Below are 27,969 nucleotides of genomic sequence, written 5' to 3'. Positions count from 1 at the left end.
GGGAAAGAGATTTATATCTAATTTTTTACTGTGGACACTCGGCCAAGGTATACATTTTATTCAAGAGAGCACAGATATCAAAAAAGTTAGGTACTTATATATGATCTGGTATATATTCACAAGAAAAGCATCCAGGTAAAGAGTACTTATGGGAGGCATATCAGACCTTTGCTTGTGAGGAATCCCACTGAAATAACAGAAAGAGTCTGTTGCACTTACAGTTAATAGTAGTAATAAATCTTTAGCAGCAATAGAAATATTTAGAAATAGAGTTGCAGTCACTGAAATGCCTTCTAAATACTCCAGAGCAAGGTGAAAATTGGTCTGTAGGATTAATGTACTACTTCTTCAGAAGGAGATGCCAGAAATACAAATGCCATCATGCATACCGTTCACCTTTGGTACAGTTCAGTTCCCTTGCAATGACATTATTAAAGTCCTCCTACTGCTTGCCTTCCAAACACAGTTATTTGAAGGAGAAACATTAAGAGACAGACCCTTAAAATTTCTAAGTTGTTACAATATACAGACCAGTGAAAATGGTAGTCATGTCTGGTTTTCTTTTCTGAGGGGGAAAAAAGGGACAGTGGAGGGAACATGCAACATGATTCTGTCTGTTATGAACTGGACTAAACCTGTATCACGTGGAACATCGTGGACCTGTCACGAGACAGGAACTGGGAGCACAGATTTGAACTATTAATAAATTACAGTGTACTCAGTCCTCTGTGCTGGTGCATGCTCCCATTGTAAGCCACTGTCTAAGGTGGGTCATAGCTGCCCTCCTTTTCTGAGTACAATGTTGTTTCCAAGCCACCTTATTGAAGCCAGTATTAAGATGGTGAACAGACCCATTTCAAATGTTTTTCCTTTTCAGGTTGTTTCTGCATGCGGCTTTACTGCAAGGACCTATAAGAATCATTGAGTCCAACCTATCGTCCTGCTCAGGACAGCCCCAAGAATCACACCATGTACCTGAGAGCATTGTCCAAACACTTCTTGAGCTATGTCAGGCTGGTGCTGTGACCACTTCCCTGGGGAGCCTGTTCCAGTGCCCAACCAGCCCATGAGGAAGGAACATTTTCCTGATATCCAGCCTAAACCTCCCTGGCACAGCTTCATGCCACTTCCTCAGGTCCTGTCCCTTGTCAACAGAGAGGAGATCAGTGCCTGCCCCTCCGCTTCCCCTTACAAGGAAGCTGTAACTGAAATGAAGTCTTCTCTCAGACTCCTTCAGGCTGAACAGACCAAATTACCCCAGCTGCTGCTCATACAGCTTCCCGTTAAGGCCCTTTATCATATTCATTGCCCTCTTTTGAGCACTCTCCAATAGTTTAATGTCTTTTCTTTGTTGTGCCACCCAGAACTGCCCCCAGCACTGGAGGTGAGGCCGCCCCAGTGCAGAGCAGAGCGGGACAATCCCCTCCCTTGCCCGGCTGGTGATGCTGTGCCTGATGCCCCCAGGACACAGGTGGTCCTCCTGGCTTCCAGGGCACTGGTGACTCATGTTCAACTCCCATATCCCTCTCCAAGGGCTACTCTCCAGCCTCTTGTACCATTTATTTGCACAGAGGATTAAAGCTAAATCATTACTGCTTGTAGTAATCTTCAAATCTCTGTCTCAGAGATTGATTTTGTCTAAAATAATCTAGTATCTCTGGGCTGCTTTTTTGCTCATGACAGGTTATTTTCTGGGTCTGCCTATCCCATCACAGATCAGTAATTTTACCATTTATGTCAAATTAATTTATAGTCTTACAAAAGTGGCCAAAAAAAGGAATTGCTTCCCAAAGGAAAAGCCTGAGGGCCATGTTGATTTCACACATTTAATTTGGCTGCCGCTTCCACTTTTTCCTCTCTCTCTCAACTGCCATGGGGTCCCTGGTTGACAATACATCGCTTCTTAAATCAATTTGTCAAACAGAGATTTTTAGCCAAACTGAACATTTAAAATATGACGGTGCAATCTCTTCCAAGTCTCTGGTTAATTCTGTGGCAGAGTTTAGTTATAATCTGCAAGCTTTCACAATTTTTTGTGTATCTTTGAATATTGCATCTTGCATCAAATGCTGAGCTATGAAATTAAAGAGCGAATGCATGAGTTCCTTGTCAAGAAGAAGAAATATTTTCATGGAGAAAGTGTTAATGAACTTCATTAAGACATGGAACAAACATAATTAAATGGCTTGTTGTCACAGCTGAGTAAATATCTTCCTATACATGTAATCCTTGAATTTAGTCCATCAAGACTTTAGAGGCTGTCAAAGTTCGACTTGTCTTTTTATCTTACACTATCAGTATTTTGAAGAATTGAAAGAAAATTGTGTGTTATTGTAGAAACAGTTTGAAATAACTTCTTATTCCAGACCTTTGACTTGTTTAAGGGAGTGTCAGTGCTGAAAAGAAAGGAACACAAATAATTTTTTAATCTGATCTGGCTGCATTTTACTGCAGATATAATTCTTTCCTAGTGATGGGCACATCAATTCTCACTGTACACACTTGTTTCACTTGTTTGAAGTATCAGTTTATGATTGTTTCAAAGGTATGGAATATCACTACTTTCATAGCTGATGCAGCACCAAAGTGGGGGTTATACAATATTATACTACAAATACTTACACAAGGGAATAATACAGAGTCACTGCAGAACAGATACATGAATATGGCATGTGTATGTTTTTAAAAATCTTCTCTTCATGCAATTACTTGTTATTTGCATGAATATAATGGTAAGCTATAATGGCAGTTAAAAATCTGTCCAGGATACCACGATTTACTGACATTAATAATAAAGTTTCTTGATTGCATTTATTCTTATTCATTTTTCAATGCTTTGTCAGCCCTATACAGAATCAGAAGTCTTGATATAAGGGAACAATATAAATGTAAGATTTCGTAGTTTCACATGCTATTAACGGGCCACAGGAGTTGGGGAGGAGTTACTCACAGATTTATTATGTGAGCAGAACTATGGGTAACTTAGGGAAGTTCTGTGCATTTTTTTTTTTTACTAGGGAATCTTAGATTTTACACTCAGAGCAACTCTGCTTACTACTCACACTGCTAGATGGGCACTTCCATACTGCCAAAGGGAAAATATTGTTCCCTGGCTCTGCTAAACCTATGACATATTTAAACAGCATCAGCCAGTCTGCTCCAGGTGAAGGAAAAAAATACCAAGAGGTTTTGGTGACACATTACATATGTCAAGTTATCCTAACTTTTCTTAACAAGTAAACTTTACTCAGGATCAACATGTAGTGGACAAAATGTTTTCAAAGACTCACAGAAACCTGTTTAAAAGGCAGAAAAGTGTTTCTATGTAACTTTTTGAGGGGACTGTAGAAAATTGGGAGAGTACTGTAAAGTAGAAAAATTAAGAAAATGGTGTAAAGTGAAACTGGCTTTACATCCACAGTGTTAAAAAAGGTCTGCATTTTCAATGATAGGCAAAGGTGGCCATTTGCAAATTTCTTCATATCAGTCTATCTGGACAGAAATTATGTGCTTTATACTGGTGAGAAGTGGAGAGTCTTACATGAATTTGAGGAGTATGGATGAATATAACCCATGTGGTGTGTGACTCTCTTGTGCTGCATATTGTTTTTGTCTGGCATTTGTCAGTCCTGCTCATTTTCACAGAGAACAAGTATTTTCCTAATCCGTTAGAATTCAGGGCAATTTTCAAGGTTGGTTCTGAAGCTGCCACTAGCAAGTCTTGTTAAATGGAGATCATAAACTGATAGATGCAGTCATCTAAAAAAATTTCCATTTAGACATTATAACAGTGCCTCCTGGTACTATTGTAAATACATAATTTAAAAGCCTGTTTATTTTCACCAGCACCTGCAGGTGTATTGGCAGCACATGGAAGATTATTCTGATCCGTTATTCATAATTCTGCCATTGGATGATTTAATCTGTTTCATTGACTCTAAACTGGAAAGCAGAAAGAAGATGTGGGATGGAAGTTTCCTTTCTCACTCTCATGCAGCTCTGTGCTAGGTGAGGTAGACCAGGTATCTTGTCAGACACTGGGAAATGTGAGAGTTTCAGAGCCTTATTAATTTTGGTAAGCTGTTTCTAAACAGCTGTTTCAGCCTAACTCAATGTCTGTTTCTCAAAGCAAAAGGTTTGGTTTTAGGGTTTTTTTCTTTAATTTTGTTTCAGGTTTCTTTTCTGTTTTGTTTTCCTAGTGTAATTTTTCTTCCTCCACCCTTCCAGTTCATTGGAACAATGATGGTAACAGCCACTGTATGGATGAAATAAAATACAAAGAAGCTATTTTCTCCCATTTACAAGGAAAGAAGTTTACTTCTGCACTGGGATATACTTATAGAAAAGACACTTAATGGCTGATTAAACACTGGAAAGACAACCAATGGTTAGCTTAAATATTGAACAGAAACCACTGAGATTGTAGTTTTGTTAATTAGTTCTTAGTATCATGAGTTTTGATTTGCCGAGTTGGATGCATCTGTTATTAATTTAGATTTTTATACATTGGGATTTTTGTTTTATTCAACACTAATTAACAGTTAGTGATATTCATGGGATGTGCTCTGTTTAGAGTCAGAAGCAGGACTAGTTGAATAAGAAATTAATATTCAGGCAATAAAAAATGTGGCCAAAATGAACAGTTTTGATATGAAATGAGATGATTAATGTAGATGACTGCGTGGGCAATTTAAAGCTTTAGTGAAATATATTTTTTGGCTTTGAAATTTAATTAATCCTAGCTCATTGCACAGTACTATGCACTGTTCAAACATATGCAGCATTTATAATCATTCTGATTCCCAGGACTGCCATGGAAGTGCATTTCAAATTGCAAAGTCACAGCAATTTCTACCATGACAGGGTCAATTCAGAGATGGACAAAGAGTGCATTGAATTTAGCATCTAAATCAGAGAGCAGAAAAAATCCAGAGGAACCTCCACAGTTGCAGTGGGATAAAACAGGAATTAGGGGGGCTAGGACAGCTTAACTAGGTGTGTTTTATCCAAAGCATGTCTGTTAGGATTTTCTTGCTAGTGCCAGAGGGAATTGTTGGATCAAAGGAAAAGATAATGTGAAAATAGTATGTTCAATGATAGCACCTAGGGAATCTGTCAACAGCTTCACGTCATCACCTGGGATTACCCGATCTTATGTTAATGTCTGTGCTCTGTATATTGCATATTGGTAGCTACTAGCTTGTAAAATATTGTTTATATGGGAAGCAAAATACCATGTATTGGTTGGTTTTTACATTTCCATGTTGTTAAATTTGAATGCTGATTGACCATTTGCGTTGAAAGTAGCAAGAAAATAGTGCTTTAGTCTTTTTTTCTATAATGAATCGTTGGTTTATCTAACCAAGTAATAGCTGTATGAAATAGCAGTGTGCTGCTGTTTCCTGAAATAATGACAGTCAGTATCTAATTTATAAATTAATCCAATGAAGAAATGGAATAACTCTGATCAATTTTTTATTCTGATAAATCTGTCATGGAATAAATAAAAATTATGCTAGCATCTGGTAGAAGATAACAGTTTTTTTAAAGACTTAAGTTATTGACATGATAACATTTTAAAAGCAGAAGTGATGATGACAATGTACTGCTGCCTTATCAGCAAATGCAGCTGTGAAGAAAATTCCTCATCCTAGCAAGTAATCCATTACATGTCACAATCTCTGCAGCTACTGACCTTCTTCTATTAATTTATTAATTTATCTAATTTGGATATGAGGACAAGCAGAAGCAGTTATTCCTTTTGTTATTACAGTATTTCATTTAAAATAATATCTGAGTACACAAGAATGTATGTTACTAATGAAGTAATACTCTGAAACTGAGTATTATTTCATCAGTAAAGAAAAGTATCAGCACGCCTGGTGGTGTAAATTTTAGATATATTGTAAGGTGAATGTCACTAGAACTGTAAGGAAAGTTAACAGCATACAGAAAAGTAGAGCAAGAAAATACGATGTTTTTCAAAATGAACCGATAATGTAAAGGTCTAGAGCTACATTACCTTGGTCTGCACTAAATATGTAAACCAGAATTAGTCTCATTAGCCCAAGGAGAGGAAACATGGCAGAAAAATGACAATTTTTTCATGATGGAATTAAACTGAAGCACTGCAGGTTGTAAATCTCACAATTGAGGTACAGTGAACACACCAAAATTAGGCACATAAATATAATATGAGGATGCTAGAGGAAACGAACAAAAAATCCCCCCATTAATAACTGAATGAAATTTGTGTGAATGGTTGTTGTGGACCCATTGATGGACAGTATTCCTATTATAGGACTAGCAAAGTTTTGATCAAACCTTTCCAGCAATGAGTTTTCGTCTTTGTGATTTCCCTCAGGGTTGATCCACACTGGAGTAGATTCCTGACTTGGAAAGCAAGTTGCTTTCCTGGGGAAAAAAAGAAGTGGTTCGGGGATTTTTTTGTTGGGTTGTTGTTTTTGTTTTGTTTTCTTTATTTAATGGAGAGGACAGAACAGTTCTCACTTCTTCTTTCCTTCCAAGAAAAAAAAATATTCTTGGCTCATCTTTGACTTTTGGAAGAGCAAGCTGATCAGTTTGGGTAGCCGTGCCATCCGATGGTTTTTACTTAAGTCTCAATGTTAAGTTGAGACAAATAAATTGTAAGTATTCTTCAGTCTAAAATTTTGGTGGCATAAAATTATGTATTGTCAAATTTTATCTTGCATTAGGTTCTTTCTGCCTTTTAAATATGCCAGAAGTCCCGTCCACTTTGTTTCAGTTGTTTTCCAGCTATGTTGGAGGCTCCATATTGACTTCTATATCTTTTTCCCTTTTCAAGTTACATTGTCTTTTGAAAAGGAAAAATACAGAAGAAACCCACAGTTTCATGTTCTTTTTAATTTCCTTTCTTTTTTCAAATACCTTCTTAGGCTCTATATTTTGTTTTGTGTTTGTGACACTTCTCTTTAGAACTCAGTACTAGGCTCCCTCACAACAATTTTTCTTTTACTGAATCAATCATCAAATTATGCCTGTCATAATATTACAAACCTGTATTTTTTGAATTGTTTGTGCAGATGATAATGTTTTTTCTCATTATCTTAAAAATCATAAAGAGGCTTGCATGAAGAACTGTTGAGTTACTTGTTCTTTCCTTTTCATGTGTATGATGGTCAGCTGAGTATGATATTACTTTTGCTTGTCTTTTCTTTAAGTTCCATATTCTTGATTTTCATGGTTGAGGTCCTGTATTGCAGTTTATCAGTACTGTTTGAGAACGGGATCATTTTGTGTGAACACCAGACACAGTTAATTTGGTTTTTATTTATACGGAATTTCTGGGTTGGTATTTGACTGAATGTCATCAGATGTTTTGTAGGCATATTTGAAAGTGGTGCTTGGGTTTGGTGGGGTTTTTTTTGTTTCTTTTTTTGGGTTGTTTGGGGTTTTTTCCTACTGATGGAGCAGAGGAGCTATTTCTTGTATTGTTTTAAATTGATTGCAGTGAGCTATCGGTGGTATGATATGTATTTTTTGTAGCTTGTACATCAGAGTATTTCCCTGAGTTCTTTTCTTACGTAAGTACTAAAGAACCAGAATTTTAGAAATAACTAAATAATTTAAAAAATTTGTTTTGGGTTGAAACAATATTTTTTAGGTTTTTTGCCTTCATGAAAACACTAATGTTTCTGTAGCGCTCAACATGTTTGAGAAGAAGAGATGAGGTTGTCTTTTCTTTTTCCAGTGGTCTCACTGGAATTTAGTATTTTCCTTTTTGTGAATTTATATAATTCTTTAGTTATTGTGGAGATAAAGTTGTCCTTTTTTAGTGACTGTGAAGCATATCCAGAATGTCTTGTGAACTAAGCAGCTAAAAAAACTTGTTAAAGCAAAATGGTCTGTCACGCAAAGGCTTGTCACTTTGGAATTATTACTATTAGAGAACTAAGCACAGAGGTTACTCAGCTGCAATTCACACTTGAAGGCTCAAGAATCACTGCAGCATGATAACTGCTGTAAAAAACTTCTATATTGAGAATGAGGAGCTTCAGCATTCATTTAAAAATAGCTTTATACCTTTCATGTATTTAAACAGATAAACCCTATTATCCCGGTTTATAAAAATAATTCTAATAATGCAAGTGAAATTTGACTGTTTGTAAATGTATAGTAAGCCAAAGAGCAAAAAGCTTCAAAACAAGTTTGTAATTAAGCATCTGCACTAGAAATGCAGATATGAAATTTCATATTGAAGCCTGTCTGCAGTTGTCTTGAAAGGGAAGGCAGGAGGAGTGGATTAGTCTGAAAAATAGTAATAGAAAAAAAGCCTGATATGCTGTGGCATTTGGGGGATTTGCATACATTGCATATTATTAGGTCAGAGAAGTCATTTAACATCTAAAGTTAAGACACAAAATGATTACTGTGAGAAACAGCTAGCATTTAGATGAAGGAAATCCAAGGCTTGAGAAGTCTTGAACTTGCAAAGACTCATGTAAAAGTTTAGTTTTAGTTCATATGGTGTCTGTCTCACATGTTTGTTGGAAAACAGTACCTATCTGCTTTTTCAGATGGGTGAACAAGTTGTGTTTTACTTTAACCACTTACGTCCACTTACTAAAAATTAACCATTCTGTGTATATAGAGCTTGTTGTTTCACCACAGCAAGAACCATTTAGAGAAAAAAAGAAATAGTTATTACAGAGTAATACTAGTTTGTGGCAGTTCTTTATGTATGTATATTGCAGCCATGGTACATCTGAGGAGATGAATGGCATAATATTAAAAAATAGAAGTGAAGATCCAATATACTGGATACATAGAAGATTCCAAAGACAGGGTCTGTAGAAAATTTCAGTTCTTTTGTCAATTCTAGAGTTACTACAACTTTCTTGTATTTGTTGTCTTAATGGATAAGTATTTGCCTTAATTACCTCCCATTGCAAACAGTTAATTAGAGGTTATGTTCGACAGTTGCTACATGGGTTGCTACTATTTTCCAAGTCTTTTCTGATCAAAGAAACTATTAACAGATTGTAATTAAATACAGGTCTGAAAGACTATCATATTTAAACTCCAAATATACTGCATTACCAGGGTTAAAACAACGATAAAGCTGGAAATTCTCATTCTTATATTCATTATGCTACTTATAGGCATTGCAGTCCTTCACTACAAATTCTTATATTCTAAACAATGGCATATGGGAAGATCCTAGTACAAGTAAATAAAACTCTCATTACATTATAATTCTTATGAAAAGTGTTTTTCTTCTTATGGAACTGCCTTAGCACCACATTTATAATTGCTCTTTCCAAAATATAAATAGTATTTTAATCTTATTTTTAAAGTGTTTTTTATAATGTGAGTACTTTTTCTGGCTGTATGAAATGCATTTCTCATTCAGACAAATGACTTATACAACACAATAGGAAAAAACCAACTTCATGCTGTTTTTATAACTGATTTATAATAGGTGTGTTAACACAAAAACCTAATCAGGGAGTCTCATAGCCTCTGAGTCTCTCTATTGCAAGGAAATCTGACTTTACTTTCATTGCTATATTTTTTCCTGATTAAATATACTTACAAAATGATTTCTCAGAAGGTTTTGTCTATCATTTAGATACCAGGCTATAGATTACAACAGGTATCAACAAGTAATGAAGTTATGGCAGCATAAAGGGAAAAATACTGCTTAACTGAACCTAAGTGACTGATTATGCATTTAGTGTTATGTCATTGTTTAAATTGTCCATAACCAGCATTTGGATAAAGAGGGAGTTCTTGTCAGCTGCTTTGTAAGGCTAAACTGTTTCTAGCAGTCTGAAAGATGCTGTGTGCACATCACATTTAAAAAATTTAAATTTAAATTTAAAAAGTATCTAGCCACCTGGTAGCCAAAGAGTGTGCATAGTGTAAAACAATTCCAGACTCAGGTTCCCTTGTCTGAAGAGGATGTAAGGGTGTATTGTGTACATTTATACAATGGGGGAAAATCATTGTTGTGTGTAAGATTTCTGCTGCGGAAAGAAAATATAGGTTTATTGAAACTTGGCAAGAGAATAATAAAAGACATTATTTTTTTAGCATGTTTTTTTCAGCTGCCATTTGCCTCTTCTCAGTGCTTTTCCACAGATTGATGGAGTTTTACATGGCATGTTACCTTGTGGGGAAAATCCAAGACATATGATACAGATATCATTAGAAGTCTTTATATTTTAAAATATTTTTTAAAATGTTTTAAGATCAGACTGGATGTCAAACCAGTGTGTTCCTTCCACTGTATTAGCTGATTTCTTTAGAGGCATGAATGTGCTAAAAAAAAAAAAAAAAAAAACCCAGCCAGTCTTGTGATCAGTAGTAGCTGCTCAAAAAGGGAGTACCACCCTCAGCATCACATGCCAGATTGACATCTACATACATATATGCACAACCATAAAATTACTGTTTTGGTGATCATTCTTTAAAGGCAATGAGCAAAGGGAACAAGGTCTGACCAACAACATGGTATTTAATTTTTAATTTAATTTAATTCAATTGTTTAATTTCATAAAAATATGAATTTATGCAAAATGTAATGTGTGAATTATGGAAGACGTACAAAAAATTTAGTGTTATCCACAAGAAATTTATGTTCTGACCAGCAGCATAACATAATAAACAAAAGCTACAAAGGTTGGAAAGGAAGTGCTCATGATAATCTGATAATAATAAAGTGATCATCTCATCTCATTGGTTACTTGCATTTGTTGGGTGGTTGTTCAGCTGTTTTAGCTGTTCGTAGTTAGAGATCTCCTTTGCCATTTGTCACTCTTATGATTTACTGTGGATCTTGCAGCAGGGTAAAATGATCTTAATGAAAAATTTGGAAGTTGAGAGGAAGGGGACTTCCTCAACATGGTGCAGGCAGAGTTTAAATTAAAGTTTACAGGGAAGGGAACCTCAATCTATCCCGCTCCTAACATTTTGATGCCAGTGCCAACAAGAGATGCCCAGAATCTGGAGAATGCTCAGAATTCAGCAGGTTTAGATAAGGACAAAGTTCTTCATTATGCAGGTAGTCAGGCACTCGAACAGACTGTACAGAGAAGCTGAGCATGTACCATCCCTGGGAGTTTTCAAGGTCAGGTTTGATCAGGGTCTGAGAAATCTGGTCTAGTGAGGAGTGTCCCTGCCCATGGCAGGGGGGTTGGAAATAGATGGTCTTTAAGGTCCCTTCCAGCCCAAACCATTCTAGGATTCTCTTATTATAAAGAGAGACAGAAAATACAAGAAATAAGTAAGATGACAAAATGCACCGAAACATGTATTGCTGGTAGCTACAGTAGGTTAAGGATGGAAGGGTTGCAGATCTTTGCTCAATGAGAGGGTTTGTGCAAAGACTGCAAGGCAATTAGGAAAAAATTTTAAGTTAATGTAACGGGAAAGAATAAGACAATTCAGCAGCTCAGAGAGCAGATTATTTATAGCAGTTTATTGACAGGATAAGAATATTATTTTTAGCAGCATATTTTGAATGCTCTTTAGGAGAATTACATCAGTATGAGAGTCCAAAACACAGTACAATGACCAAAGGATTTGTCATCTAAAAGAAAGGTTAATGCTTTTAAACTCAAGACTTAGAAACATTTTCATCATTCAAAGTGTTTTGATATTTTTGTGCATCACAGGGAATGTAAATTGGTAAAATTATGATTATTTGCACAGAAATATTTCAAAGTTATCTATATAAAGAAATAAAAGGCTATTTAATTTACTTTCTCTATTTCTTATATTAGACTGTTGACTGGGAAAGCCCAATAATACTTATACAGGAAAGAATGTAATGAATTTCACTGTAAGAATAAAAATTAACCATGTTTTTTCCTTTTTGATATCTGTCTGCTGGTAACACAGTTGGCAACACAGCTATTTAACTATCTTTATTACATTTTTTCCACTACTATTGACAAGCAAGCACTAGATCTGCTGGATGGAGTTTCCAAACTGCTTCTGAGCAGTGATCCATCTGCAGTATGGTACAATAACCTTGACCACAAGAGAGATCTTAAAGCAGCTGAACGAATATGCTGAGTCACCCACCAATCTTTTTCTCTTTAGGACCAGAAAATACATTAGCCATGTGCATTTACAGGAAAATCTCAACTAGTGGAATTACATTTCTGATCAGAATGAAAAAGCTATCCAATAAATGTCTGCTCCTAAACCCCTCTAAACTGAAAAAGAGTACTGTAATGTCTGTCTCCTTCCCAGGGTAAAAAAAGTAAATTAAGATATCTTAGTAATTCTGTAAATTCCACATTTACCCATGTTATCATCAGTATTCTTTGATGAAAGTCTAAGAACTCATCAACATCTAGAAAATACCCATTGACAGATATTTTTAGAAGACACTTAACTGTTGTTTGTGGTGGCCAGTGGGCCTGTGGTACAAGGGACAAAGAGAGTCCACTGGTGGGACAGGCCCTAGTACCAAAGATCCTCCCCAGGTTAGGGTGAACAGAAAAGGCTTCCCCCAGAATGCTCTGCTTTGGTATGTTAAAGCACCCCAGTTCTGCTTTCTCGGTTGGCCCGTTGGCCTCCCCGCCCCTCGTTACCTTTTATGTCCCTGCCCAAGAAGCTTCTCCACTCCTTGTTCCCCCATTGGCCCTTGCCCCATCGCCACTCCCTCAGAATTTCCCTATTGGCTCCCTTACCCTAGCCCTGCCTATGTACCGCCCCTGTGCCCCCAGATCATTGGTCCCTGATGCTTGATCCGCTCCTGTATATAAACCTGGACCCTCCATCGTTCTTTCTCTTCGTCCCTGGACTCCTTCATGAGCGTGGCTGCAATAAACCCCTCCCATGGAACTCTATACGAAGACCCTTCCTGCCTCTTTGCTGTCAACCCATTCTAGGGAGCTGTCTGTGTGTCTGCGTGTACACATGTGTGTGAGGGTGTGGTGGACCTGCTGGAGCGGCGTCACCTTGGAGACGCTTTTAAGAAGGTCACAGCGCCTCACCATCCAGCACTGCCAAGCTGGAGACCGCGACAGTTGTTCTTATGGAGTTTGTTGCTTTTGCATTTCTCCTGTGATGAGCAGAAATGGATCTGTTATCTTGTCCTGAGGTTGGATGGGGCTCTGAGAAGTCTGGTTTAGTGGAAGATGCCCCTACCCATGGCAGGGGTTTTGAATTAGGTGGTCTTTAAAGTCCCTTCCAACCCAAACCACTTTATGATTCTTATTCTATAATGTTGTTAGTAGACATTTAAAACAATGTGTATCCCATTTCAAAAATACCCTATTTTAAGTTATAAGGAAATAGCAGTGGAAACTACTTCTGTGAAACATGAGAGGGAACAGGGACAATTTAGGGTGCATGAAACCCTGCAGATGTCAGCACTTCAGATGTTACCATCTGTAATTCCAAGCACAGAAATACTGATGGGTAAACTCTACCCTGATACACATTTAACCAAGGCCAGGCATTTAAATGGGTATTTTTCAGCTTCCTTTCCCATTCAACTACCTTCTTCAGGGCAGAGGCGATTCTTCTGGAATCCAGAACTTCACAGCAACTAGAGTCCAGCAGAGATGCTGGAGAATTTGTCCATTCTTGAGACTAATCAAAAAGAGCCGCATAACAAGGATTTCTAGTATTTTAACTGCTTCCAGCCCATTTGTAATTAATTCCTGCTTTGAAGAAGATGTAGAAGGTGGTAGCAATATGCAGGATAGATAAAACCTAACCTGGTCAGTTCAACAAGAAATTACATGGAAAAAGAATTCCATTTGTCAAACAAAATACAAACTTAATGGTTCTGTTCATACCTTGGGAATTACTTTTTCCTTAGACAGTCTCTTCAATGTACATCTTTGTCAAATATTCCACAGGGAATTTGGAAAGGAAATTGTGTACAATATGCTAAGATGTGAACAGTCAAAATGTTAAATATTTCAACTTATCTTTCTGTGAGAAAGTACATGTGGAAAACACGATTTATATTAAAAAAAATCACCCCAATATTATTTTTTACTGTGTCATTTTAATAAATGTAGCTTAACTGTAATGTATCTGTTCAAAATTATTGGGGGGGACACAACAAAATACCCCAAAACAAGTCAAGAACATGACAGTGCTTTTGCTTTGAAAGGACCTTACCTTTTTAAATAAATACTTTGAAGCTGGAAGGAGAAAAAACCAATGAAGGTGGATGCCTTTGATTCTATAGGTCTCGGGTGGAAACTGTTTGTTCTATAATCAGCTTTCTTTAGATTTAGCACATACTGGTCCTACTGATCCCAGGGTTTAATCCCCTGCAGGACTGCTCATATTCTGGAGATGTGCAGACAAATTTTATCTGTAGGGGAAGTTATAATTTTTTGCAATATTTAACATGAATGCATTTTATTATTGAGGAAATAGTGGCATTTTCTCCTTCTATTCAGACTTGCCTGCATGTTTATGAGAAATCTTGTTTAATATTTATATTAAGCTTCAGTTTAATATTTATATTAAGTGTATCTGGTAACAGATGACAAAGACACAGTAGGAAATCTGTTGTCTCTAGATACATTTGCAAAACTGTGCATATAATTTCTATTCAGTGAGAAACGATTAAATCATCTGTGTGCTATTTTTTTGTAAATATAGAAGGTTAACTGGTTTTGGTGCAGTCAATTGTGATCAATTATGTAGCTCACAAAACATCTTTTGTATTTTTGTGTATTACAGGTAGCATAGTGTACCTTGGGATGATGGTGGGGGCATTCTTCTGGGGAGGCTTGGCAGACAAGGTGGGAAGGAGACAATCACTCCTGATATGCATGTCTGTCAATGGATTCTTTGCCTTCCTGTCATCATTTGTCCAGGGCTATGGCTTCTTCCTCTTCTGTCGCTTGTTTTCTGGATTTGGGTAAGCTCCTCTGGTTCTGTTCATTTTCACAGTTCTGTGTGTTAATAAAACTTTTCTGTTTGCAAAAGAACAGTATTTAATGTAGAAATACAGTCTGTGTCAGGGGATGAGAGAATTAAGCAAGGTAGCTACTGCAGTCCTAAAGAACACTTGAAGGGGAAGAGTAATGATTTTAGGGGAAAGACACAGACTGAAAACTGTGAGATTGAGTTTGTTCTTATATTGGAAAGAATTTGTTTTGTGAACTTGATGAACTTGCTTAACTCTTTCATACCTGAGCTTCTTTATGTACAGTACCTTGTTCAGTCAGCAAAATAACATTCTCCTCACAGGTGTACTCTAAGATTTTGGCAATATTTGTAAAGTTTCTAATGTCTTTGTGTGCACAGTATTGTTTATAATAGCATTGCATCAAGGTAGTCAGATTTAAAACAGGGTCCTAAACTGTCCCAAATGTTTTTGTTCTTTCTGAAAGTATTGTGTTTGTAGACCTGTGTTTTCTTTATTTTTCATTTAAATAACTTCTCAGTTGTTGGAAAAGTTTAAGATAATTCTAATGGTTGATTAAGTCTATAATTTTAAACTTTTATGAGCAGAGATTGAGATACATAAGTAATTTACTATGAGAAAGCTTCTACTTTTACTGTACACTTGGATAAACTAGAGTTCTGTTCTGCAGAGTGCGTAGTTTAGCACTTCTGGCCATTGCTTGGTTCAGATTAAGACTCCTAATTACAGTTTCAATTCTGACCACTATCAGTCTTTAGTATGCTGAATAGTCAGGATCTGGCAAGAGCACAGCAGCTGGATTGTAAAGTCATGCACATGAACTGCACTGCTTGTAGGGTTTGTTGGCTTTGTGGTTCAGTAATGCAGTTATGTGAGGTTTGTGTTTTTTGAAATCCTTTGAACTGATGTCCTGGGTTGCAGTGCATTCTATTACCATCCCCATGAGCTGTTGAAATCAGGAGGGGCAGTGTTTCCTTGCCTCCTCCCCCCAGACTATCTTTCTGTTAAGGGCCCATCAATGCCCTGCTGCATGACTCAGAGATAACTCCCTCCGGACCATCTTCTGTTAATGAGCCTAATCAACACTTGGCCTCATGACTCATTACCCCATTGTGAGATGCTCCACCCAGACGGAGGAACCAAGCATCCCATCCTGGATATAATCTGAGATTCTGAACACCAGAGAGAACCTTCCCACTGGATTTCCAGAGGACAGGAGCTATACAGCCACCACTGGACCTGAGGAAGAGCAGACCCTTTTTCTACAGGATCACCACTTCAGAGGACTGCAGCCACCATTCTATTGGACTGCTACCACCACCCTGATTAACAGGGTGTCAGGTTGTATCTTGACTCTGTCAGTTTGAGCCAGTGTTTTCTGCCTTTATTTTTGTTTTCCTATTAAATTGTTATTCTGACTTGGTGTCTCTCACTAGTTTGTTTTCAAACTAGTACAACTGGTCTGAAGTAGGCTAGCACAAGACGTGAATACCCAAAAGAAATTACCACAGCACTCAGTAAACTGATTTAGGAAGAGGAATGCAAGGGCAAGAGGAGAGAGAAAAATGTGAGGAGTCCTCTAGCTAGAAGAATCTTAGTCTGTCACCAGATTGTCAGATATGACTTTATAAGACAACAAGAGGAAATGGCAATATTCCAATTACTAAAAAAACCTCCAAATCCCATAGAAAAACAAAATTTCAAAAATCCTGTATTGTAAATCACCATCAGTTCCAGGAGCTACTTTTTTTCACTCCATGGAGAAACACTACAGATCATGTTTCATGGCACTCACTCTTCTGTGATCCTGGCAAAGTTGAGAAGCTTGTTGTGTTACTGCTTAGCCTGGCCAATTCCTTGGGGCAGCTTTGGACCCTTATACTACAAAGGTTTGTTTTTTGGCAGACAGTTTTGGCTTTCGCCAGAATTGTCCCTTTTGGGATATACTGCTAAATATGTATTTATTATGCCTCATGAGAAACTTGCCTGCACTATCTCCTCCTCACCTGTCCAGGAGCTTTTACAGTAACAGTCAGTGCCTGTAGCTTTCCTTGTGATACATGTCTGTCCTTGATTGGGAACCATGTTCTATTGTGTCCCCAGCTTATGATTAATGGTCCTTGAAGGAGCAGGCCCTTCATACCTGTATCCTATACTTCTGTGTGGGCCCCCACTCTGTTCGACGTCCTCCTACCTCATCTTTGAGAGCTACATGAATAGATCATAGACAATTTGTCACCATGTACTGTATTTTTAATGGGCTCTCCAAAACAAAACAAACCCCAAACCAATCAAACAACAACAAAAAAGACAGCATGAACTGCAGAGTCATTCCTCATAGCAACTACTGCAGAGGGAGGTCCATGGAAGGGTCAGATTTGCTGTGTTCTTCAAAGATTGGCTTTTTCCCCTGAATAATCCCCTTCAAGTGGTATCAGAGTAGCAGTGTGAAAGCCATGCGGTTTCTAGAAAAGAATCTGTTTCTCAGACCTTCAAGGTGAGGAAAAGCTCATCTTGATGGTATGTTTCCCCTTTTCCAGTCAACGGGCACCTCACTAAATTGCTGCAGTTTCTCAAATATGGAGGATAGTGGCTTAGAAACTTCATCTTGCAAGACCCACTGATGTATCTCATCAGGTCCCATCAGCCTGTGCACCCTCAGGCTACTTAGATGTTCTTGAACATGATCTTCTCCTGCAGTGGGATGTTGTCATTCTTCCAGCTCCCCTGCCTTGCTCGCTGCAGCTGGTGTGGGTGGGGCTTTTTTCAATGAAGACTGAGGGGAAAAAAATGCTGTTGAGTGCCTCAGCCTTCTTGATATCCAGGCAACCAGGTCTCTGGCTTCCTTCAGGAAAGGGCACATGTTTTCCCTAATCTTCCTTTTCTTGATGACATACCACTGTACCTCTGTTTTCAAGGGAGGATGCTTTGTTCCAGTAATTTTGTGTGATTCAAAGAGCCCAACTATGGAATTAGAATGATTTTAAGGAAAGAACAATGATATGTTTTAAAGGCAAAATAGTATTGTTACTCAGATTGGAGAGAAGTTTTCTGAAGGGGCAGAGAGTTATCTGGACAATTTCTTTTAATTAAAGAGCACTGAAATATTAAGAAGTATTCAAATGATATAAAATAATTTAGGTATATAGAGTTTAAACTGCTTTGTTATCTTCTAGATAATAAAGAAATGGTTAAGAAGCATGAAAAATAAAACTAGTATCTGATAGAAGATTTTATTTATTAAAAAAACCTATAAAATATGTTGTTCTTATAATGTCTTGCAGTGAAAATGTGTTTATAGAAGTAAAATGTTCAGTGAAAAAATATCCCTTCAAATTCCTCCCCCCCCGCCCCCCATTTTTAATCTGAAAAAATCTTAAACTAGTAAAACTTTTGCAGGCAAAAAAAAAAGAGATTTTGAATGCAAACCAGTATAAATAATATAAAGATATTGCTGCACAAAGAGTATTGGTACATACAAAATTCTGAAATGTAAACTTAAGCTAGAGAAAAGAATGAAGAAATGTTGGAAAGTCTGCAAAATAATCTCCTTTTCCAGAAAATAATATCAGAACTGTGATTTTTCCATTTATGAATTGAAAATCAAAACTCAGAAGAAAATTGAATCCAAAAGCCTGATAAAGGTCTAGGAGGGCTTTAGACATGGTTTCCTACAAAGTGAAAAGATCTAGACAAGAAACTGTGAGTTGTATTCATCATTAGCCATTGGGGGAAGGTGCAAATGTTTATCATCAAAAAGCACCTTGTTGTACCTGTCTGAAATTGTGAAAGGAAGGTTTCTCTGATACAGAACATGACTCACAAGATAGTTAACTTGAATGAAGCTGGAGCTGTTGTCTGTTCAACACCACCTCTGTGAAATACTATTCTCAGCTACAGAATTTTATCCGATTTCTAAAAATTGTTAAGCTATTAGTTTAATATTTTTGATACTTAAAATTTTAGATGCACTTTTTTAAAGTACAACAACTAAATTTATAATAAAGTGATTAAAAGTGTACTATAGATTTGTTTTATCCCAGTAAATTTCATTTTGGTTGCTTTGAGATAAGCAGATGGTACACAAATTGGGGGAAAAAAATCATGCTTATCCAGCCCAAATACTACTTCTAAAACAAATCAAAGTTTTCATGCAGTGAAAACTAGCTAAAATAAATTCCCTGAGATGAACTACAGTTTATAAATTTTTCAGGCAACTTCATATGTTCGCTCCTGGTAGAAAGTTATTCTTTCTTCTGACCAAAACAAAAAATGCTAAATAAATGTGTCCTATTTTAAAAGCACACATTATTTTCAGGCTGAAAAGATTTCTTTCAATTTGCCAGAACTGCCAACTTGGCCAAATTTCTTCTCCAGGCCCACGGAAATATTAGGAAATACAGGTTAGATGTTGTTGGCTGATGTAACTAAAAGCTATTAAGAAGCTTTTTCCCTACCTGTTATCTCTTGTGAATGAAAGTCTTTCTCAAGATGCATTAATATAACATTTCTTTTCCAGACTACTTTAGACTATACTTCATTAAATCTGACTCTTACCTTCAGACGGCTTTCTTCATCTTTCCTTAGACAATCCCTTAACCTTCCTGCAGTACTCCTTCTACATTATTGGTATTCACCACAGAGTGCTGGTGTCACTATAGTAGAACAAAACTCATGACCCAGATACATTCTCAAATTCTTCATAAAGAATCAAAAGTTAGCAAAAATCTCAAATGGTGAATTTGGTTTCTTGTAACTTGCGGTTTTGAGGTGGTTGTCTCTGTAAGTCCACACATGCTGACTTTTACCAGCAGTTTTGTATATTATGTCTAGTGGGGAGAAACACTTAGAGTTTTATATTCACCCCTTAGAGACTATGACGTGAAGGAAATGCAAGCAGTCTGTATACATCACAAACTCCTGTTCCAAGGAGATACAGACCATGTGGAAATGTTGGCCTACAACAAGGTTGGCCTACACAAGCAGTTCCTTTCAGAAGTTCAGATCTAGACCAACAGTCAACTTTTAAAATTTTTTGTAATCAGTATTTAGTATCATCTTGCGTTCATCTTTTACCTCTTCATACCCACTTGTTCCACTTTTTCACCAGGCACCTTGTATTCTCTCACCCTCAAAAGGTTGTAATCTGTCTCTGATTCCTCTCCAGCATCCAGCTGTCTCCTACCCATGGTGATCAGTGTTTTTACACTGTGAGCTAATGAATAGCTCTGCAGGTGACTGGCTTCAAAGCTGATAGGCTATGCCAAAAGGGATATACGCTTCTCAGTGAAGCCAACGAAGCAGTTGGCAAGGTCTGAGCTTCACAAATAGCTTTGATTCAGCCCTTGCAGCTTCAGATGTGGGTAAAGGTTGACTAATCTAAACTTCAGAGAGAAGGAGTCTTCCCTAAAGCTGTTAGGAGAAGAAGACAATATTCTTATGAGGAAAGGAAAATTACACAGAAGGGAGAAAAAGACTAGACAAGGCATGTATGTAAATAAAGTAGAGAAACTACATGACAGAAAAAAAGATCAAAAGAAAAATCATAGCAAAGAATTATTTAGGTTGGAAAGGACCTTTAAAATCATTGAGGTCAACCATCAATCTAATACTGCCAAGTCTACCACTAAGCCTTACTCCTAAGCACCTCGTCTACACAGACTTTAAAACCATCCAGGGATGGAGACTCCACACTTCCCTGAGCAGCCTGTTACAATGTTTTGCAAACCTTTCCATGAAGAAATTTTTCCTACTATGCGATTCCTGTGGCAGAGTTTGAGGCCATTTCCTCTCACTCCGTTGTTCATTACTTGGAAAAGGAGTCCCCACCTGCCTACACCTCTATTCAGGTAGTTGCAGGGAGTGATAAGCGTTTTTTCTTATTTTCTCCATCCAAAACGCCCCCAGCTCCTTCAGCCACTCCTCTTATGACTTCTGCTCCAAATGTTTTGCCAACTCGGTTGCCCTCTCTGAACATGTTCCAGCAGCAAAATGACCTTCCTGTAATGAGGAGCCCAAAACTGGACACAGGATTTGAGGTGTGGCCTCACCAGTGCCAAGTACAGGGGGACAATCCCTGCCCTGGTCCTGCTGGCCACACTGTTGCTGATCCAGGCCAGGATGCCATTGGACTTCTTGGCCACCTGGGCACACCCTGGCTCATGTTCAGCTGCTGTCACCAGCACCCCCAGGTCCTTTTCCTGTGGGCAGCTCTGCAGCCACTCTGCCCCAGCCTGAGGAGCTGCCTGGGGTTGTTGTGATCCAAGAGCAGGACCTGGCACCGGGCCTTGTTGAACCTCACACCATCGGCCTCAGCCCATGGTCCAGCCTGTCCAGATCCCTCTGCAGAGCCCTCCAGCAGATCAGCACTCCCACCCAGCTTGGTGTCACCTGCAAACTGCTTAAGGGTGCACTCGATCCTACTGTCCAGATCATCAATGAAGGCATTAAACAGAAGTGCTATCAGTGCTGAGCCCTGGGGAACAACACTGGTGACCAGCCAGCTGGATGTAACTCCACTCACTGCTGCTTTCTGGGCCCAGCCACCCTGCCAGTTTTTTTACCCAGTGAACAGTGCAACTGTCCAAGTCATGGGCTACCAGTTTCTCCAGGATAATGCTTTGGGAGATAGTGTCAAAGGCTTTACTAAAGTTAGACAATATCCACAACCTTTCCCTCATCCACAAAGGTGGTGATTTTAAAGGTGACCCTATTATAGAAGGAGATTCACAGAATGTCTGTGTTGGAAGAGACCTTCAAGATCATCTAGTCCAACCCATCAAGTCAGTCAAGCAGGACCTGCTTTTCACAAACCAGACCCATGCTGGCTGGGCCTGATCCCCTGGTTGTCCTATATGTGCCATGTGATGGTGCAGGTTGATCTGCTTCATGACCTTCCCCAGCACCAAGGTCAGGCCTGTAGTTTCCCAGATACTCCTTACAACCCTCCTTGTAGATGGGCATCACGTATCCCAGCCTCCAGTCAACTGAGGCCTCCCCAACTGGCCAGGACTGCTGGTAAATGATGGAAAGTGGCTTGGTGAGCACTTCTCCCTGCCACCCCCAGGACCCTTGGTGGATCCTATCCAGTCTCGCACACTTGAGCAAACCTAAGTGGTGTAGTGGGTCACTGAACATTTCCCCTTGGATTATGTTGGACTATGGATTATGCTTCTCTCTCTCTTACAGATCAGGAGGCTGGGTACCCTGAGAACAACCGGTCTGACTATTAAAAATTGAGACAAAGAAGACGCCAATCTTTTCTTCATCCTTTGGCACTGTTTCCCCCCTCATGTAAAAAAGGCTGGATATTCTCATTAGCCAGCCTTTGTTGTTAATATATTTTTTGAAACATATTTTTGCCTTTTACAGCAGTAGATAGATTAAGTTCCAGTTGGGTTTTGGCCCTTCTGATTTTCTCCCTGCATATCCTCATGACACCCCTGTACTCTTCCTGAGTGGCCTGCCTAGTCTTTCATAGATCATAAACTCTCTTATTTTTCTGGAGTTTGGCTCTCTGTTCAGTCAGGCTGGTCTTCTTCCCTGTTGGTCCAACTTCCAGCCCGTGGTGACAGCCTGGTCCTGCACTTCTAGGATTTCTTTCCTGGAGAACATCCAGTGTTCCTGGGCTCATTTGCCCACTATGACTGCCTTCCAAGGGACTTTCTCATCCAGGCTTCTAAACAGGACCAAGTCTGTCTTCCACAAGTTCATGGTGCCTTGAACCTTGCCACCCTTCCTTGTGTCTCCGACAATGAAAAGCTCTGTCATTTTGTGATCACAGTGGCCTAGAGAGCCTCCAACCATCCTACCACATCACCTACCAGTCCCTCTCTGTTCACAAACAACAGGTCCTGCAGGGTGCCCCTTGTTGACATCCTGACCAGCTGTGTCAGGGCATTATCTTCCACACACTCCAGGAACCTCCTGCACTGGTTCCTCTTCATTCTGTTGCTTTTCCAGCAGACATCGGGTAGGTTGAAATCCCCCACAGGAGCAATGGGCAGTGATTGTGAGAGTTCTCCTAGCTGCTTATAGACTATTTCACCTGCCTTTTCTTCCTGGTTTGGTGGTCTATAGCAGACACCCACCATGGTATTTGTCTTTCAAGTAAAAACTTGAAGGAAAAAGAAGAAGAAAAATCTACAAAAGAAAGACTTCATTAGCAATGATTTTGTGGTTACCAATACTGGCATATGTGAAAGCAATTTATCCGACATATCTAGAAAATTCTTTGCTATTATAAGCCTGAATGTGCATTAAACTGGACTTTTTTTAATACTGTTGGGTAAATTCAGGGAATGAATTATTTACCTGTCAGGTCATCTTTCATCAGAACTGACTATTGTAGAGTTCAGTAAATAATCATGTGAATCTTTTTACAAGAACTCTCTTGCTATTAATAGCATACAGGCCACTTGTGTACCTGCGAGGAAACGTCTTCAGTATTCATAGTCCAAAGAAACACTTGTATTTAAAAATGGGTACAATGATCTGCAAAGCTTAGTCTTTGGTGTGATGCAGTTTTCTAGGGCTTTATCCAGCAGTTCTCAAGGAAAAGGTCGGTCTGTTTCCTCACCCTTAGATACTTTGCCAGTCTAATGGCAGTTCTGAAAGGAAAACAATCGAGATACTTTTCAATGAGACTTGTGGTACTGGGCTAGAGAATTGTTAAGAAGAACTGTTATGTGCAACTGGATGGAAGGACAAGGAGTGATGGGCTGTTTCCAAATCTCTGAATCTGTGTTTTGAGCTCTATCACTGTTTAACAAATTGCAAATTACAAGGTGACAACTTGGAAATGCCGTCTCACACAGACACTACCTATTTTTAGTCTGGATGTTGTCCATGTTTGAAAGAGAAAACAAGGTATTTCAGAACACCATCTTACCTTGTATATTTAGTATTCTGTAAGGGCTTTTTTTCCTAATTATCTCTATTCCTTGTATGCTTTTGCATTTCAAGCCCCTTTGGCTAGTAAATCTGCAAATAAACAATAGCTTCTGTCTGAAGCCAGAGGTTTCTGAATGCCTCACAGAAGTGTTCTCATCCCAGCTGTCACACTGTGCAGCTGCCAAAATCTGTTGTGACAAATCACGGCTCTGAAGGTAGATTAGCAGACATTTATCATCTTTGTTTGTAACAAAGAAAATGCAAATGTACCTTAGCTTATAGTTTGTTTCACTGAATCCTACTCTCTTAAGGTGCATCACTTAAATCTCCTTTTGGTTTCACCTTTCTCACAATTTCACAGAACAAACATGAATTGAGAGTATACATAAATACATAAATATACTTTCTCTCTTGCTCTGCCTACTTCTGATGGAGTTGATTACATAAGATGAAGAATAACTGAAAAAAATCAACATTTGTCATTCTTTTGATAGACATTTATGCTATTGTCCCACATATAGATAACATGTGCAGTAGCAAAAGGTTCCTGCTGTTCCTTCATTGTTGTTCTTGCATATATTCCTACATATTTACAAAAAAAGCAAGGCTGAAGTCAGGCATCCTTTTGTTTCAGGTGAAAAGTTTGATCCTTATTGAGCGAGAGCACTTACTTCACTATCTTGGGTCAAACTCAGTGAAGTTTTGCCTCCTGTTGGTATTAGATTGTGCCTCATTAGAGAATGTGTTATTCTGCAGACAGATATCACTCATGATCATCATCCCAGTGGCTTAGATCACAGATCTAAGATCTTAGATGGTTAGTGGGTTTTTAAATCTTTTAAAGAAATGTTCAAGCTCCACACACTTTATCTGCGAAGATATAAAAAAATACTTTAGTTTTTGTATATGCCAACGAGATACGTACTTTTTGCGACCCCTAAGGAAGTAGTGCATGGACTTCTTTATGGTATTTGTGGGTAGCATGTTTCTGTCCACTGCTTGGGTTAGGGTAACTCAAGCAATAACAGAAATGAATAACAGATGAGATGTAAAAACTTCAGCTTTCTTGAATAAGTTGTGTTTAGGAAAGTTAAAATCCTTCCCATTTTTGGAATGAATGCTCTTCTCAAGTCAGCACAGTTTTCACAGGCTTTTCATCTGCACAGGCAGACATATTAAGAGAATAATACAGTTTCATGTATCAAATTGTTTTCTACAAGTGATGATGAGCTATATAATTTGCAAACACAGTAACAGCAAACAGCCCACTGTATCATACCAATTAATTGCCAGAAGCAGACTTTACACTGTATCCTGTGGGAAAATAGCATTTGCATTTCCCTTAAAACAAAAGATTAAGTCTTCCTACTGAAAAATTAGTGGCAGCTCTGCTTTTAATTTTACTTGAAATTCCCTCCTGTGCCTGCCACCATGCATTCCAGAAAATGTTGGTGGGCAACAAAGGGGCAGTCTGCTTTCAAACTTACAATACAAAAATGTTGAGAAACAAATTCTGTTCCTTCCATGAAGGTATGGAAGGGCTTACCTGGAGGCACTGAAATATCAAGGGTTTATATGAGTGCAAGTGAAGATGGGATCTAGGCTAGGATTTATTTTTTTTAACTATGAAAAGTACATTCTTCCTTGCAATTGTTGGGTGATATGGTGGTGGCTTTTTTAATATGAACTTTTGATAAGTTAATTCATAATTTTCAGTAGCAGTTGAAGGATCTGAAAAATCCTCACAAGACAGTGATGGAAGAAGTTGGAGATACTCTGGTCTTCCCTTGCCCAAGTCTTCGAGAGGTAGTTTATGCTTCTGCTAGCAATGTTCAGTATACCAGATACCATGTTAGCTCTGTAATAATAAATGACTGTAGTACCCAGCACAAGCTAAAATTTCTGCAAGAGAAATTTCTGCAAAGAAATTTCTTTGCTCCTTAGAAGAGTTCTCAAGATCCATTCAGTTTTTAAGGAGTTTTCTCATTGTTGTGGAGTGTGACAACAGTTGTAGCTGTTCCTACTCTCCCTTCCTGCTGTCACTTGCTCTGCATTTAGGAACAAGTTTTAGGGAGTGGAGACATGGCTACTGTCACTTTGAGATTGTCCAGCATTAAGAGCAAAAGAACAGTCTTCTGCAGGAGGATGCTTCCTACCCGTCTCCCTCCTTGCTCCTCCAGTTTTGCTGTTGATTAGCCTTTCTAAGTTTTTCATAATAGTTTTTACTTTTTGTTGTATCTTTGTGATATAGGAAGATCTTTACAGGTACTGATGTCCTAAAAGATTGTAGCAGAATCAGTCTGCACTTACATGAGGCCAGAAGGAAGAGTTTAACCAGCTGAGAGCTAAATTTTCCATTCACAGGTTTAAGGTGCAAAAAAGTGCACAACATGCTTTACTACACCATCACTATGAAACGAAGACCTACAACTCTACATATCAGCAGTTGTCTGTATCATGGAAGTACACCCCGTATTTCTCCTTTAAACTGTAGACAGGTTATTTTCACTGTTTAATCAATATGAACATAGTATCTGGACTTTAGAGAGTTCTTAGCCTGTTGGTATACTGGAAATGCCAAATTAACCAATCAGTTGAAACAGGAAAACTGTGAGTTTTCAGAGCTGATTTTTTTTCCCCTACTCATTTGCATATAATAAATAAACATTTTAATTTGCTGGCTCCAGAATTCCTTTTACATGTAAAAAAGGTCTGTTTGCTAGAAAAGTGCCCTCTTAATATGGTCAGTATATACAGTGCTTCTTCTGTAGCTTTGTAGAACCTTTAGGATGTAGCATAAATGCCAACCCCCCTGAATCAGTTTTAACTGCTAAAGCAGCATCTACCTCCAATCATCCATGATACAGTTGGCTCATGCTGACAGGTGGGAGATGCCTTTTTTGCTACTTTTGGTCAGGTTCTGTGTACGTTTTGTGACATTAGGACAGGGTAGGTTTTTTCAACTTAAAACATCCACCCAATGGGTGCCATGAGCAACATATTAAATTAGGTCTTCTTGAAAGTGGGCACCTATAACTCCTCATCACCTATAACTCCTTTCTAGCTTTGGCAGGAAAGAGGAAGATCTTGTTTCTGATTCTACTAGTAAATTTTTGACATTAGAAAAGAAACTCTAAGTAGAACCATGAGTACTCTATTTAGACAATATTGTGGAAGTGCAATTCAAAGCTGTGTCTGAGCCTTGGAGGGTAAGACATCATAGCTGTGATCTGTTTATATTTTGGGAACTGGAGAGCCCTGAATCCATAAAAGCACTGAGACAGCAGGGCTTCCCCATCACAGGAAAATGAGTTGTGGTTCTACTCTTTGCCATGCCCCCTCAGGTTTTCCTCAACCCGGGCTTTCAGGGGAAGCTCCAAGGACAATGTCTCCTGTTGCTTGTGACAGACCAGTTTACTGGTGAAGGCTTTCAGTGTTTCCATCCTTGAAAAGCAATGGGATACAGCCCTTGTAAACTGTGTATATAACAAGAATTCCTTGAAGTGTAAACATTTGCGTTACCAGCAGAGCCTTTAACAGCTAATGGGTTCAACTATGCAAAACATTCATCGTAAAGCTAAATATTGCCCAGCAGTATTTCAGAGAAGACAAGGCTTCAGGCTGTCCTAATCGGACCCTCCAGTACCTGAAGGGATCCTATAAGAAAAATGGAATGGAGAGAGACTTTTTACAAGAGCATGTAGTGATAGGACAAGGGGGAATGGCTTCAAACTGAAAGAGGGCAAGTTAGATATTAAGAAGAAATTCCTTACTGTAAAGGTGGTGAGGGACTGGAATACGTTGCCGAGGAATGTTGTGCCATCCTTGGCAGTGTTCAAGGCCAGGTTGGATTGGGTTATAAGGAAACTGGTCTAGTGAAGTACCTGCCCATATGAGGGAGTTGGAACCAGCTGATCTTTCAGGTCCCTTCCAACCTAAAGCATTCTATGGTTCTATGAAGAGCTGTATAAAGGAAATGAGAAAACAGCAGTCCCCTGTACAAGCATAACAGTCAATCCAGTACTTCATCACAGTACATGAAGATATCTTAAAATGAACTGTATGGCTATGGCATGGAATTTTCCTAGTGGTGATATACCATTTCTACCATTTCTATATTCATGTTTTCCTTATTAATATTTGTTTAAAAGTGTTTTGAGGTTTGCTCTTTGCTGCCAGTT

General features: G+C 38.4%; 1 protein-coding gene across 1 annotated transcript in view; it reads left to right on the top strand.

Annotated features, from left to right (window-relative positions):
- The window catches only part of SV2C (synaptic vesicle glycoprotein 2C), an 85,878-nt gene that overhangs the window by 7,191 nt on the left and 50,718 nt on the right, over positions 1–27,969 (top strand). Inside the window, exon 2 of the mRNA XM_008638606.2 lies at positions 14,707–14,887. Coding sequence (XP_008636828.1) covers positions 14,707–14,887 — 181 coding nt within the window. The remainder of the gene's footprint in view (positions 1–14,706; positions 14,888–27,969) is intronic.

The sequence above is a fragment of the Corvus brachyrhynchos genome, unplaced genomic scaffold (assembly GCF_000691975.1).
Source record: "Corvus brachyrhynchos isolate BGI_N302 unplaced genomic scaffold, ASM69197v1 scaffold467, whole genome shotgun sequence".
Classification (NCBI taxonomy): domain Eukaryota; kingdom Metazoa; phylum Chordata; class Aves; order Passeriformes; family Corvidae; genus Corvus; species Corvus brachyrhynchos.
The sequence above is the reverse complement of the archived record's forward strand: the minus strand, read 5'-3'. Positions and strand labels throughout refer to the sequence as shown.